The sequence below is a fragment of the Bos grunniens genome, chromosome 25 (genome assembly GCF_055505025.1).
Source record: "Bos grunniens cultivar Pamir isolate PY7600 chromosome 25, Bosgru_T2T1.0, whole genome shotgun sequence".
Lineage (NCBI taxonomy): Eukaryota > Metazoa > Chordata > Mammalia > Artiodactyla > Bovidae > Bos > Bos grunniens.
The window spans coordinates 24,148,492-24,164,684 of record NC_141189.1 but is presented as its reverse complement, the minus strand read 5'-3'; the positions used below and the strand labels follow the sequence as shown (position 1 = coordinate 24,164,684).

At 43.1% G+C, this 16,193-nt stretch overlaps 1 protein-coding gene across 21 annotated transcripts in view; it reads right to left on the bottom strand.

The window, feature by feature from the left end:
• Positions 1–672: 672 nt before the first annotated feature.
• DCUN1D3 (defective in cullin neddylation 1 domain containing 3) overlaps positions 673–16,193 on the bottom strand; it is a 59,477-nt gene continuing 43,956 nt past the window's right edge. For all 21 annotated transcript variants that reach the window (XM_086375426.1, XM_086375425.1, XM_086375423.1 and 18 more), the window contains 2 exons: positions 7,693–8,228; positions 673–6,099 (listed from right to left, as the gene is read on the bottom strand). In XM_086375426.1, the coding sequence (XP_086231552.1) occupies positions 5,616–6,099; positions 7,693–8,123 (915 nt within the window). In that variant the 5' untranslated portion in view covers positions 8,124–8,228 and the 3' untranslated portion in view covers positions 673–5,615. The remainder of the gene's footprint in view (positions 6,100–7,692; positions 8,229–16,193) is intronic.

Sequence of the window (16,193 nt, the reverse complement as noted above, 5' to 3'; positions counted from 1 at the left end):
CCACCATCCTACCAATATGGCATAGCGCAGTTGAGTCCCCAAGAAAGGCAGTGACTTTTGAAAGGTCATATGTGACCATTCCAATCCTCCTATTATCTGGATTCCCTGCATTACCTAACAGCCTTTGGAAACCTTAAACTTTTGTGTCTTAGGTGCTTAATAATCATGGATGTTCTTTTAAATCCTAACATTGATAAAAATAATAGTCTCTTGATTTTACAGATGACTAAAAGGAAACTCAGAATTTCACTAATTTGCCAAAGATCACAGAACAGTAGCACCTGACAGTTTTCAGCTTGCCTCCTTGCCTTAATCACTGCCAACCTAGTAGATATTAGGAGCCAACTATTAAAGAGTTCTAATTCACTTTTTATTCTTCATGGGAATCCACATCAGTTGATAAGGTAAGACTGTTAGGTAGTGGCCCTGTGAGGACGCATTTGCTTCTTGCCTATAAGTACTGGGACTTGAAAAGCCGTTAAGCTTGGTGAGTGGGAGATCAACATCCGTTTTTGTAGCTGGGGATCCTGTATGATCTGGACGGTTTTCCAAAGCACAGGATCTGCCATCCATTATGTTGGAAGAGGCTCCTGGTGGGTAAAGCTCACCCCAGAATGAAGTCACAGATATTTTTTGTTTGGGGGTTGTTTTTTGTTTCTTGCAGAACTGTCATTAGTCAAGTAAACAAATTTATTAAGTCCAACAGCAGGTTACCTTCCAAATAAAAAAGTAGACAATAATGTGTGTAACAAGTTAATAAAAATATTCAAGGAGCCATTTGGAGAGTGCAACAGTGCAGAGAATACAAATCAAAATATTGACTTTTGTCAACAAGTTTGTACAACTTCAAGAAACAGACACGCTGGTCACAAACCAAGAGGAATCCACAAAGGTGGAGGGTCACATGAGCAGTCGACTCATCACCTCAGCGGGATAAGGCAGGGTATCTTATTTGTAGGACCAGTTTATCCAAGCCCCATTTGCCTATTGCTTCAAATCCCTCCTTTGAAACCTAGAATCATATTCATTAGTGCAACAGGTAAGAGCAATTAATAACAGACTCAAGGGGCTAGGACCAGGGTCAGAAGGAAGACACTTCTCCCAGAATAAATGCGTTGGGGGAAAAAACCACAGCAGCTGCTGAATGGCTTCCTTTGGCAATATGCAAGATTTATGCTGAAAGTTGTAGGGAAGGTGGGTGGTAGAAGAGCAGGCTCAGTTTTCAAAGAGAGGAATAGGGAGAAGGATGTGATAAACTCCAGCACCTGAATCAGAAACAGAATCTGATGGTTACTCAATTTTGTTTTTCAGTGAGGAAAAACACCTGCAGATCCTCAATGTAAGGCAGTGCTAGTCAAGGTTAACCTGGATAAATGCTAATGATTACAGCTTAACAAAGGTGTAAACTCTGAATGGGGAGTGGGCGGGAAACCCCTCTATATGATTCAGAAAACTGTGGAGTAAGAGGAGGATCAATGTTACATGTTCTCAAATGAGTCCCAATTAACACTTTAATGACTTAATAGTCCTTTTAGTCCATCTTGTTTAAACAAAAGCTTCCCAGGTAGTGCTAGTGGTAAAGAATCCACCTGCCAATGCAGGAGACATAAGAGACGCTGGTTCAATCCCTGGGTTGGGAAGATCTCCTGGATGAGAGCATGGCAACCCACTCCAGTATTCTTGCCTGGAGAATCCCATGGACAGAGGAGCCTGGCTGGCTATAGTCCACAGGGCCACACAGAGTCGGATATGACTGAAGTGAATTAGCACACACGCACACATTTAAACAAGATACTGCTGAGTCCCCCAGGGAAGACCTTTGTCAGTTACGCAGTTACCAAGATGTTCAGGTCATCACTAACCAGACACACAAGAAGAGTGGCAAAGTGGGCTACTACAGCAAAACAAACCTAGCAGCAGCTTTCTTCCAGCCTTTATACCTTTGGGGCTCACTGCACTGAAGACTTGACTTTAAATGCAAACCAAACTTGGCCCAAAACACAGATGTTTTGGTTTGTCTGGTTAAACTTTTATACCAGATCCTTATCTAAGTAATTTCCCATCACTATTTAATACAGTTTGGTATAGTATACTATATGCGGCCATCACATGAACTATGGAGTCCCACACCCTGCAGGCTCCAACACTGAGGACTGAATTTTACCACCAGTCCTTGGGAAATCCATACTGTTTTAAGACCCACTAATAAATGTGTGGCTTAATCCTTTCTTCCTCTCCAGGAAGGCTAGTTTGTGCCTTCCTTAGCAAAGTTTAATATTGAAAACACTGCCTTGTACATTTTCTGTTGGATTTCCTTGAACCTGAGGGCTTGGCTGAAATTTGGATCTCTACATAGCTCTAGACTTTTTTTTCTTACCAGAAGGGTAGAAATGGAATCTTGACCCAAACTCACACATGTGAGCACATGTGGCAGGGAGAACTGCTGAGACAACTAGCCTAAGTACAGCAAAGTGTCATCACAGGAGGCAGGGGTAAGAGTGATACAGTCACATTTGGCAGGTACAGGGGAAGAGCAACCGGTAAAGCACAATTCATCTCATATTGCTTTCTAATCAATTGCTAAAGAAATACCATAGAAGCTCACACACAAAACTGCTGCCAAAAAACAACCTCCCAACACACTCCGTTTGTTGTAGTCACTCTGGTATTTGCCTGTTTTCAAAATGGCATCCACATCCTGCCCCTGACCACACCACCACCATACCACTCTGGTATCCTATTGTTTAAAGTGAAGTGTGCACTGGCTTACCTGAGGGGCATGCATTGACCTCTTCAACACAATTACTGCTCACTCATTAAGCAGCAAACCCATCTGTAGGTGAAGAGGAACAGGAACCTCTCATTTCCCAGAAGTGTAACTGCAAACCCTACACACACACACACTCCATCTTGGATCCCTCTGCAGAAAACTGCTTTTCCTATAGCCATGAAAAAGTCAAGCATTGGTCCACGTGACTGCTTAAGCTTGAATTCCTTGCATCAAAGACTCAAACTTGGAAGGAAACTAAGTCCCTCCCTAACCATTCCCTTTTCAGGTTTCTAATTCGCATTTGTTAACAAACAGACCATTAAATATATAACCAAAAATATTTAAATGGCTCTTTTGTTGATAAGGAAGCTGAGTGTTTTTTTAAAAATCCATCATAACACACCTAATGCATGGAATGCTTTCTTGTAGGCTGGGGAAGGAATCCAGTTCCCCCAGAGTATTTAGGATACTCAGCATTTTGTGTCCTTGCCATACACCCTTCTGATCTGAGACAGAAAAAGCCTTACCTGGCTAGAAGCAGCTTGCTAGGTTAAGGTTGAAACCTTAACCTCTGCCCAATCCAGAACTGAGGAAAAATGGGGTTGTAAATTGACTGGATGAAATGGCAGTCTCAATACCTCAGCCTAGGTACCTTGACTTCAACTGAGCCCACAGAACGTGCTAAGACCCTCAGAAACTGTCTACAAGGTTCCTGTGTCTTAGGCTAGAACAAAGCCAGATATCTGGACTGGGACCCATCAGCTTTCCAGCAGTATTGCTAACTACTGTGGCTGACTTCAGTTTCCCATCCAGCCCTGTAAAAGGGGCAACTCTCAGGGTTCAGATTAAAAAATATATATATATGTTCCCTATGTCAATACCAATTTTACAAAAACATTGCAGAAACTCCTTAAATCATCTTTGTAAAGATGGGAGCCCAGAGCCATAGGTTAGTAATAAAAGAACTCAAAATAAGCAATTCCTGCCCAGGCTAAGAAACATATACCTGGGAGGGAGATGGGGGGTAAGTTGAGGGAGAAGAACTCCAAATATTTAATAGACAAACTCTCACTGCCTCAAGAGTATAAATATTTTTATAAATTTTTATTTAAAAATTCCCTTTTCAATCTGTTCCAAAGTATTGGAAGCTGAACGGTACAAGTTCCTGCCATCCATCCTTCCAGTACAGTTTTACGAGGACATTTTTTTTTTTTAATGGAAAAATAAGAGGACCCTCTACTAAAACCAGGTAGGACCAGTCAGCTCCTGTGTGGCAGTTTAGCCAAAGCTGGCCTTACAGAGCAAGCAGTGGAGGTGTCTAGGGAACTGGGACTCCCTCTTGTGAGGAAAGGACTGAGAAAATTCATCTTTAATGAAAATGATCTAAATTCAGATTCAAAAGCCTTCATTATGATTCTCCCTGACACTCTTATACTTTGTATATTGAAGGCAGCTCCCTTTTATAGCTAGTTTTAGCAGGCAAAGAAACAAAGGAATATAGATACATATATGTGTATATATATATATATTATATAGGTAAAATATATACATATATATGTATATATACATATTTGGGGGTAGGAAAAGGTGAGGAGGGTCATGTAAACCTAAATAGTCATCACATTACCCCAAATAAGCCTGACATTAACAAAGAAGAAAATAAATAACTTCTGGGGGTTAAGTGACAACACGGGTGCAGCAAGGAGGGAAAGGGCACAAGTTTAACTATTAAATACACTTATGTATTTGTTTGGCAAAGTTCAGGTCAACCCCAGGCTCCTGCACTTGCCAGACAAGTAAGCTGATGATACTCAAGAAAAAAAAAAAAAAAAAAAATTCAAGCAGAGCTCCATACCACAGTTTTCCTTCAAGTCAGTTGGCCGGCAGGCACAGTTTTCCGACCACCAGGAACAGAAACTTTGGCTCCAAAGCAAATGAAAAAAAAAAAAAAAAACGTATTTCCACTTACAACATGAAAATACAGAAAATTCATCAAAGAAAGAAAACTATCAAAGTCTACTTCCAGCAAAACTGAGGTAGCACTGCTTTCTCTGCATTCAATGCTTAAGTGGTTCTCAGTACAATGTGTTCTAACAAAACTGCTCACTTGACTGACAGGCGCAGCATGTTGATGGATAAACTCAACATGAAATGCAATAGGTCAAAGAAGGAATGAGCAAGAAGTGAGAAAAATAAAGAGTTTCAGATAAATTAGCTTAAAAGGGGGTCGTCACCAGACTACAAATGCTCCTGGCCAGCCCTGGCTCTCCAAGAACTTTAAATCGCCTGGGAATTAATGCAATGTGGTTAACAGTTAACACTGCTAATTCAAAATTCAACTCTGTAAATCTTTAAAAGTAATTATTACAACCTAAATCCAACCATGTAAACAGCACTACACACAGTACAGACCTGCCCTGAAAAACAAGAATATGCAAAACTGAGATCTGGCACTATCATTTTATAATGATAATTCAACCTAACTCCCATTCCTACTACCTGCTCTACACCCTCCCCCACCAAAAAAAAAAAAATCTAATTTGTGCAAGAAGTGGCAGGCTTACTATCTGAAGGCTTCAAAAAAAAAAAAAAGATATACAACATGTAGCCAGGTTCAAATATTTTGGGGGACCCCTCCCCAAAAAAGGGAAATAACCAAAATAACCAAAAGTGAAGAAAGTGCCTAAAACATGATACAGCATTTTAGAGCCCTTTCAGATACAAGGCAGAGAAAGGTGTAAAGTAGAAAATATCCGGATCTTCAGTAATTTTCAGAAAGGTCCAATTCCTTGGTTGACTGCAGGGCAGCAGGCAGATCCTTGCTGCTGCTCCTGAGACAGAGCCACTAAGTCTGCTCCTCGGGACACAAGCCCTCGGGCCCTGAGCTGAGTGCGCCTCTCCCTTCCCCTTCTCTTTTCCTTCGCTCCATTTCCCACTCCACAAAGGTATCGAAGAGACTTGGCCAGGCCTCATCTTCGCTGTAGTTGCTGAGGTCAGGGCCAATCACCTGAGTGAAGTTAAGGAACATATTCCAAGTGTCCCTGGAGATGCCCTTGATCCCCGAGGGGTTCTCTGTTAGGAAGTTTAGCCACTGGTCCAATACCGGAGGATTGTTCTGGGTAAAGACGAGTTTCCACAGGGCAATGGCTATTTCTCGATGCAGTGACCGCTGCCCTTCTTCAGAGTCCAGGCCAAACTGAAATGTAAACCGGTAGAGATCCTTGAATTTATCCTCTTGTTTGGCTTCTGTTAAGAGGCTAGGGAACCGTGCACAGATCCCATCAATGCTGTCTGCACTTATTGCTTTGCAGCCGTCAAAAAATTCCTTCCTGCAACAGGAAGGAGGGGCACAATTAATAATTGCCAATGATATCATTTACTGAGAGGCGATATAGTATCATAAGAGCATAACTATGAGGCTGTCGGGATTTGAACTCCAACTCCTCTACTAATTGCAATCCTATTTCATCTGCCAAATGGTGAGAATACTACCTTACTTCATAGGGTTTAAGTCAACAAGTTATTATGTCAACTTCTAGATAGTGCCAAGCACATGGTAGGCTGCTGGTAACAGTTCATTCATTCATCTACTCATCTTTCTAAAGCTAAACTCAAAGTCTCCTGCTCCATGCCATTTCTCATTCTGCAACAGTGATTAAGCTTTAGACATTCCTTGGAGATGGCGAGGGAGTCTTCCTGTTTTCCTTTTGATTCTATAGGGGTTGTTTGGTTTTGGAATATTTTTGGTTACTGCCAAGGAAAATTTTTGGAGTCCAAAGATTCTGGATGAACCTGGGGAAACTGCCACCAGAAATCAAAGTTCTGTTACTAAAAAGCAAAAATTGTATGTGTATTTTTTAACATCTATATATAACACTTCTGGCTTACAACATGGTCTCACACTGATCATGTTCTTTGAGATTCTGTATGTTCTGAAGATATCACATCTGAGGTCTGTGAGTAACCTACCCAGGGACTAAAAGTTTTATAGAGGGGTTCTCAAAGTCAATTCTTCTTTCTTATAATCCAGTGCTCTGCAAACCATACCTTGCAGTGACCCTGCCATGTTGTCTCCCACAAATAATCTCTATCAGGATGCATGATGATAACAGTGGACACAACTACGGGTTGACAGGACTTCCCAGGTGGCTCAGTGGTCAAGAATCAGCCTGCCAACGCAGGAGATATGGGTTCGATCCCTGGGTTGGGAAGATCCCCTGGAGGAGAAAATGGCAACACACTCCAGTATTCTTACCCAGAAAATACCACAGACAGAAGAGCCTGGCAGGCTATGGTCCACAGGGTCACAAAGAGTTGGACATGACTGAGTGACTGTGCATGCACGCACTAGCTGATAACCGGGGCCAGTTGTCCTTATTGGCACATAGGGTGACTAAGGGTATCATTCGGAGAGCAATGGGGTCTGTGTGACCCCATGGACTGCAGCCCACCAGGCTCCCCCATCCCTGGGATTCTCCAGGCAAGAACACTGGAGTGGGTTGCCATTTCCTTCTCCAATGCATGAAAGTGGAAAGTGAAAGTGAAGTCGCTCAGTCGTGTCCAACTCTTAGCGACCCCATGGACTGCAGCCCACCAGGCTCCTCCGTCCATGGGATTTTCCAGGCAAGAGTACTGGAGTGGGGTGCCACTGCCTTCTCCCAAGCACATCCCCAGTGGCACCCAATGCCTGACACATGATAGGTGCACAATAAACACTGAGTAAGGAAGTAAGTGAACTGACAAAGGAGTGAAAGAAAAAAGTCTGAAATAGCAGTGGGGTGGGACAGCAGCTTGGCAACATGGATTTATAACTTCAGGCAAGGATTGTTGGTGCCCACTTCTATCCTAGCTGGGCACCACTGCTCAGTGGTGCTCTCTTTCCTCCTCTGTTCACCTGGTGACACCAAGTATTTGTGACTAACCTGGTGAATTTGCACATGGTAGCAGCCTGGAACTTCCAAGCCAAAAGCAGCACTCGAAATTCCGTGGGGTCCACACATAGATCATTGCAAAAGCGCTCCATGCCTTCCTCCAAAATTGCATCCTCCCGTTCATCCTTATAGCGCCTGAACAGTTCTTCCAACCTCTGCAAAGACGACTCCTCGGCATTTGACTTGGGCTCCCTCCCAGCATCTCCGGAGGATGTTGGCAGCTGGCAGGCCTCAGGAGCAGCCTCTGCCTTTTTGGTCCCATTGACAAGGATATCTCCACCTGGCTTGCCACAGGTTGGCAGCTGTTCCTCACGGTGGCTTGCACTCCGCCTACCATGTGACTTGCTGCTGGGATCACGGTCTCCATTCTTGCTACCCAGAGTTGATGAGGGATTCTTACACTTGGTGACACACTGGCCCATGATGCTGGTGGCCTGGCCTCTAGAGCGGCCCTCTCTGGATTGGATGCCCTCGTTGCCACTGGCCCATGTGCCTCAACATGCCATCAGCCAGAGGAGCCAGCCAACCTAGAAGAAAATTAAAGACCAATCACCACCGAACAGGAAGACAGAGTATGCAAGCTCTCCTCCAGGAACTGCACAGTGCAACACCATTCTTGCAATGAGTCAACCATGAACTAGTGGAAATACCCCAAGTTCACCATCACCTTCCTCACAAGCCTATACCTTCACCTTGGAAATGCAGTGGCTAGGACACATATGGAGAACCAATAATGGAAATTCCTAAAATTCTTAAGGTAACATAGATCACAAAGAATTCATGTGCAGAATGCATCAGGAAGACTATGGGTTTGCCAGAAATATTCCAAAGGAAATTTGTCTTGCAAATTTGCCATCACATAAGAAAGTTATGTGAACCTGTGTTAACACCAAAGGTACCAATAAAAGGTTCATCTTCTAGTCTCTAATGTCAAAATTCTCAGATTTTCTTTTTAAGTAGGATGAACAGGGAGAAAGAGTGGTCACATCCCAAATAACTATATATAGTTTCATAATGCCCTAAAGATGAGGTAAAGAATGTGCAAGCCCTTTCTCCACCCTTACTCTATCCACCTATGGGCGCCATCCACCAGGACTGTATTCCATGCCAAGGGTCCCAGTCGCTGAGCTTCTTTTCTAAATACCCCTCTCAGAAAGGTAGAATATAGAAGGAAAGTCAAGTTCACACTAAATGTGAATGCCCTAAAGGCTTAAATGCAGGCTTAGTCTTCTAAGAAGGTGTCTCCATTTTAAAAGAAGGGCTGATTTACCCAAATACAATCTCTAAATGATAGGATAACAGCTAGATGAAAAAGAAGTCTGCACTAATACATAACATCATAGTGATTTACTTATTTTTAACTAAAAAGTGTTTTATAGGAAGATTGCTAGAAATTTCTTGGCTAGGAAGGAGGTGATTTCTCTGGAGACACTTTATCTACTTAGACTCATTCTTACCTTCAACTAGGCTACTAGAAGATCCATCTAAAATTTAGTGCTTGTAAAATTTTGCTAACTAAAGAATCTGCCTGCAATGCAGGAGACCCCAGTTCAATTCCTGGCTCAGGAAGATCCCCTTGAGAAGGGACAGCCTACTTGCTCTGGTATTCTTGGGCTTCCCTGGTGGCTCAGACAGTAAAGAATCCATCTGTCTGAGCCACCAATGCAGGATACCTGGGTGCAATTTATGGGTTGGGAAGATCCCCTGGAGAAGAGCATGGCAAACCACTCCAGTATTCTTGCCTGGAGAATCCCCAAGGACAGAGGAGCCTGGCAAGCTACAGTCCATGGGGTTGCAAAGAGTTGGACACAACTGAGTGACTAAGCACAGCACAGCAGAGCATAATAATTGCAGCCTCTGAAATTATGTTAATAGAAACTTGGAAGTATAGCAGGGAAGTGGACCAAATCAATGTCAGACCCGTGTCTCACCAGCTCTAGAGTCATGGACCTTCACAATCCAAATTCAAAGCTCTAATGAGACTGGCAGTAGGGTAAAAGGGTATTTTAATGGAAAGTTGAAGCTTTAAACTTTAGCTAAAGAACTTTACTTCCTCCAAATAGTACTTGCATAAAATCAGAGTTATTTTCAAAAGTAATTCTAAGGGTATGTTCTGAGTATACAAGTTTAAAGTGAAGACCATAATCGTTCCTGTGTTAATTGGAATCACATTGTATCAGGGTGTGTCCCATTCTCCACCTTCAAAAAGAATAAATGACAGACATGACTATACATGCCCTTTATGGATTTGCAGTTTCACTTAGGTTTCAAAATCACACTGTAGCCCCTTCAGAAGGGTTTTGGTGTGGAAAATGACAGACCCAAGTAAGTTTTTTGAAGCCTTTTTATGCTTTTAGAGTATAGCTAGTAATTCATAGTGCAACTTATTAAAATTTTTAAAGGCAAGGGTGTTAATTCTTGGAAGACCAGAATACATGAGAAGCAACCTGTTCAAGCCAAATTATCCAAAACAAACAGCACTATACCACATGGACGTTCTGGTTTCCAGATCTGTGTTTCTAAGACTGAAATGCTGAAAGAAACAAAAGGCCCAAACTTACACAAATTCCACATGCTCACAGACTGGCAACTCTAATTCCCAGACATGCTGACTCACCAGATTTTGCTGCTTAGTTCTTGCTGCTGAGGAAAGCCCAGGTATCTGGCACGATAAGAAGATTTCCTGGTTTCTGACTGACTCACCTACCATAGGCCACTCACCTCTGCTCCCATTGGACAGATGCTATATTATACCAGCTTCCTCCAAATCCTGGTGCCAAGGCCTTCAAGTAGGGACAGAACAGATGGACCTACCAAAGAGGTTCTAATCCATTTACCCATTTACAAGCCCTCCACATGAGAGCATCTTTGATGACCTGACACAACAGAACCAGCTGAAACCTGAAGGCATTTTACATACCCAAAAGATAAAAAGAAAAAAAGGAGTGGGAAATCAATTTAGACAGATGATTAGTCAGAAAGTGCCAGAAGGCTGGATCCCTTCCTTCCATTCCAGTCCTTTCCTTTGAAGCAAGTGATAGTCTCAAGCCAGTTACAGATCTGATGGTGGGTGTGGTCCCCTGATTACCTAATGGGCTCCCTGGGCTCCTTTCTTTACTGTCTACCTCTTTCTTTGGGAAACAGTTCTGCACCAAGAGATTTCTCAGGTTCAATCAGGGGCTCAGCCCTGTGTCACAGGATGGCCACACTTCAAGTGTTTTAAAGTTGCCTGCTTCCCTGAACACAGTAGCTGTTGGCTAATTCCTAGTAAGAGCATTTATACAAAGCACTTTATGGACAATAAAACTCATATATGCTTATGACAATTCCATTCAAAGATAGGAAAGTTGGGGTGCAAAGAAGATTACCCAGGATCACAAGAAGAACCTGATTATGTCTGACTTGAAAAACCCCTGATAGCTCAGCTGGTACAGAATCTGCCAGCAATGCAGGAGACCCCAGTTCAATTCCTGGGTCAAGAAGATCCACTGGAAAAGGGATAGCCTACCCACTCCAATACTCTTGGGCTTTCCTTGTGGCTCAGCTGGTCAAGAATTCATGCATAATGCAGGAGACCTGGGTTCGCCTGGATTGGGAAGATCCCCTGCAGAAGGGAAAGGCTGGCCTGGAGAATTCCATGGACTTCTACTGTATAGTCCATGGGGTTGCAAACAAACACCACTGAGCCAACTTTCACTTTCAATTTAACCACTAAGCTAGACTGCTTAACACCTGTATCAGAAACCCCTTCATAGATCACAGCATGGTCTTGGTGAAGGGGCTTTGTAATGCAATGAAGCTATAAGCCATGCTGTGCAGGGCCACCCAAGACGGGCGGGTCATAGTGAAGTGTACTGACAAAATGTCATCCACTGGAGGAGGGAATGGCAAAACACAGGAGTATGCTTGCCATGAAAACCCCATGAGCAATATGCAAAAGCAAAACACATAACACTGGAAGATGAGCACCCCAGGTTGGAAGGTGTCCAATATACTATGGGGGAAGAAGAAAGGGCAATTATTAATACCTCCAGAAAGAATGAACTGGCTGAGCCAAACCGGAAACGACACTCAACTGTGGATGTGTCTGGTGGTATTGCATAGAAACCTGGAATGTTAGGTCCATGAATCAAGGAAATTGGACGTGATCAAGTAGGAGATGGCAGGAGTGAATATCATTTTAGGAATCAGTGAACTAAAGTGGACAGAAATAGGTGAATTTAATTCGGGGAACCATTATATCTACTACTGTGGGCAAGAATCCCTTAGAAGAAATAAGGTGGCCCTCACAGTCAACAAAACAGTGACCTCGGTTCCTTTCCAAGAAGAAATGGAGTAGCCCTCACAGTCAACAATACAGTGACCTCGGTTTCTTTCCAAGGCAAACCACTCAACATGACTTTGCCTCAACCACTGATGCTGGAGAAGCTGAAGTTGACTATAAAGATCTACAAGACCTTGTAGAACTAACAGCAAAAACGATGTCCTTTTCGTCATGGGAAATGGAATGCAAAAGTTGGAAATCAAGAGAAACCTGCAGTAGCAAGCAAGTTTGGCCTTGAAGAACAAAATGAAGCAGGGCAAAGGCTAACAGAGTTTTGCCAAGAGAACACACTGGTCACAGCAAACACTCTTTTCCAACAACACAAGAGATGACTCTACAAATGGACATCACCAAATGATCACTACTGAAATCAGATTGATTATATTCTTTGCAGCTGAAGATGGAGAAGCTCTATACAGTCAGCAAAAACAAGACTGGGAGCTGACTGTGGCTCAGATCATGACCTCCTTATTGCAAAATTTAATCTTAAATTGAAGAAAGTAAGGAAAACTACTAGACCATTCAGGTATGACCTAAATCAAATCCCTTATGATTATATGGTGAAGGTGATGAATAGGTTCAAGGGATTAGATCTGGCAGAGTGCATAAAGAACTATATATGGAGGTTTATAATAATGTACAGGAGGCAGTGACCAAAACCACCCCAAGGAAAAAGAAATGCAAGAAGGCAAAGAGGTTGTCTGAGGAGCTGAAAAGGGAAAAAGGGAAAAATATACCCAACTGAATGCAGAGTTCCAGAGAAAAGCAAGGAGAAATAAGAAGCCGTTCTGAAATGAAGTGTAAAGAAATAGAGGAAAACAACAGGATGGGAAAGATTCTCTAAAAAACAGAATTTCTCTTCCAAAAAAATTAGATAGTAGGGGAAACATTTCATCCAAGAATGGGAGTAAGGACCTAATAGAAGATATTAAGAGGTGGAAATACACAGAACTATACAAGAAAGGTCTTAATGACTCAGATAACCACAACGATAGGAGTGTAGTCACTTACCTAGAGCCAGACATCCTGGAATGTGAAGTCAAGTGGACCTTAGGAAGCATTACTAAGAACACAGCTAATGATGCTGCTGCTGCTGCGTCACTTCAGTCGTGTCCGATTCTGTGCAACCCCATAGATGGCAGCCCACCAGGCTCTGCCATCCCTGGGATTCTCCAGGCAAGAACACTGGAGTGGGTTGCCATTTCCTTCTCCAATGCATGAAAGTGAAAAGTGAAAGTGAAGTCACTCAGTCATGTCTGACTCTTCGCAACGCCATGGACTGCAGCCTACCAGGCTCCTCCATCCACAGGACAAAGCTTATGGAGGTGATGGAATTCCAGCAGACCTATGCAAAATCCTAAAATATGATGCTGTTAAAGTGCTACAGTCAATATGTCAGCAAATTTGGAAAACTCAGCAGTGTTCACAGGACTGGAAAAGGTCAGTTTTCATTCTAATCCCAAAGAAGGGCAATGCCAAAGAAATTTCAAACTATGGCACAATTGCATTCATTTCACATACTAGCAAGGTAAGGCTCAAAATTCTCCAAGCTAGGCTTCAGCAGTATGTGAACCGAGAGATTCCAGATGTACAAGCTGGCTTTAGAAAAGGCAGAGGACCCAGAGATCAAATTGTCAACATCTACTGGATCACAGGAAAAGTAAGGGAATTCAAAAAAAAATTTACTTCATTGATTGTGCTAAAGTCATTGACTGTGTGGATCACAACAAACTGGACAATTCTTAAAGAGATGGGAGTACCAGACCACCTTACCTGTCTCCTAACCAACATGCGCAAGTCGAGAAGCAACAGCTAGAACTGGACATGAACAATGAACTGGTTCCATATAGGGAAAGAAGTATGTCAAGGCTGTATACTGTCATGCTGCTTATTTAACTTATATGCAGAGTACATCATGCAAAATGCCAAAGTGAATGAATCACAAGCTGGAATCAAGATTTGTGGGAGAAATACCAACAACCTCAGATATGCAGATGATACCACCCTAATGGCAGAAAGTGAAAAGAAACTAAAGAGCTTCTTGATGAGGGTGAAAGAAGAGTGAAAAGGTTGGCTTAAAACTCAACATTCAAAAAACTAAGATCATGGCATCTAGTCACACCATTACAAGGCAAATAGATGGGGAAAAAATGGAAACAGTGACAGATTTTATTTTAGTGGGCTCCAAAATCACTGTGGACAGTGACTGCAGCCATGAATTAAAAGACACTTGCTTCTTGGTTGGAAAGCTATGACAAACCTAGATAACATATTAAAAAGCAGAAACATCATTCTGCTGACAAGATCCATACAGTCAAAGTTATAGTTTTCCAGTAGTCATGTACAGATATGAGAACTGGACCATAAAGAAGGCTGAGTGCCAAAGAATTCATGCTTTTGAACTGTGCTGAAGAAGACTCTTAAGAATCCCCTGGACTGCAAGGAGGTCAAGCTAGTCAACCTAAAGGAAACCAACCCTGAATATTCATTGGATGGACTGAAGCTTAAGCTCCAATACATTGGCCACCTGATACAAAAGAGCTGAGTCACTGGAAAAGACCCTGCTGCTGGGATAGATTGAGAAGAGGAGGAAAAAGGGGCGGCAGAGGATGAGATGGTTAGACAGCATCACTGACTCAATGCACATAGATTTGAGCAAACTGTGGGAGACAGGGAAGGACAGAGGAGCCTGTCCATGGGATTGCAAAGAGTCGGACATGACTTAGGGACTAAACAACAACAACAACAACTGGAAAAAGAACAGCACATGGTCTGTGCCCAGAGCTAAGAATGCTGTCCTAGCCACTGCTCTCTCCCCAGCAAGCCATACCACCGTGAAGCAGGCAGGCAAGATGCCCTCAGGCTCAGCCTCACCAGAGGCTGGGGACTAGAATCCAGAGTCCTTAAACCTGTGATGTTTCAGGACCCCATCATGGCTAAAAGCTCTAGCTCTTTAAGTCCAACTCTGCTATCGGCTGTTTGACCCTGATCAAAAACCTGAATTTCATCAACCTGAAAAGCGGTACCTACTTCGTAGAGCAGTTGTAAGGATTCAGTCAGGATACACTGATAAAGAGTACCTGGCACTATGACTTCCACAGAGGAAAGCTTTTATTAAAAGCCAAGTAGTATCTGCTTACCCTGATGGAAATCCCAGCTTGTCCCATGTGAACAATGGGTCTAGGCTTTCTTCCCCACGCCCAGACAGGACAGGATGCCTATGCTTGAGTCAGGCACATGCTAATGCTAATGCTAAGTCACTTCAGTCATGTCCGACTCTGTGTGACCCCACAGACGGCAGCTCACCGGGCTCCCCCATCCATGGGATTCTCCAGGCAAGAACACTGGAGTGGGTTGCCATTTCCTTCTCCAATGCAGGAAACTGAAAAGTGAAAGTGAAGTCGCTTAGTCGTGTCCGACTTTTAGCGACCCCATGGACTGCAGCCTTCCAGGCTCCTCCGCCCATGGGATTTTCCACGCAAGAGTACTGGAGTGGGGTGCCATTGCCTTCTCCATCATGCACATGAGTATCGCTCAAAAACAGTTTCTTGAACTACAGAACTAACCCTGCTCAAATGCACCACCAATCAGAAATACACAGGGGGTCAGATTCTCCATAGGATAAGACTTGTGAATAATCGTGAATAAAATCAAGCTGGCTATTTGCTGTGCCCTCTGGATATCTGAATTGTTGCTCACTTTCTGTCCCTAACTGCAGAACAATTATATCAAAGAAATTCTTGCACTGTTAAGAAAGTTCTAGGACCCACAACAGATTTTCCCACCTAGGGAACTGACAAAGGGACTGAGAACCCCCAAAGAATTTGACTTTGGAGACCAGTGGGATTTGATTACAGTACTTTAACAGGAATGGGGAGACTCTTGGAGGGCACAAACAAAAACTTGTGTACATTAAGAGCCAGGAGAAAAGAGTCTCCTGTGAAGGCATGGGTCAAGTTTGCCCTCAGTCAACTGGGAGGGAACAGCCCCACCCATCAACAGAAAACTGGATTAAAGATTTACTTAGCATGGCCCCGCCCATCAGAATAAGACCCAGATTCCCCCATAGTCAGTCTTTCCCATGAGGAACCTTCTATAAGCCTCTTATCCTTATTTATCAGAGGGCAGACAGAATGAAAACCACAATCACAGAAAACTAACCAAACTG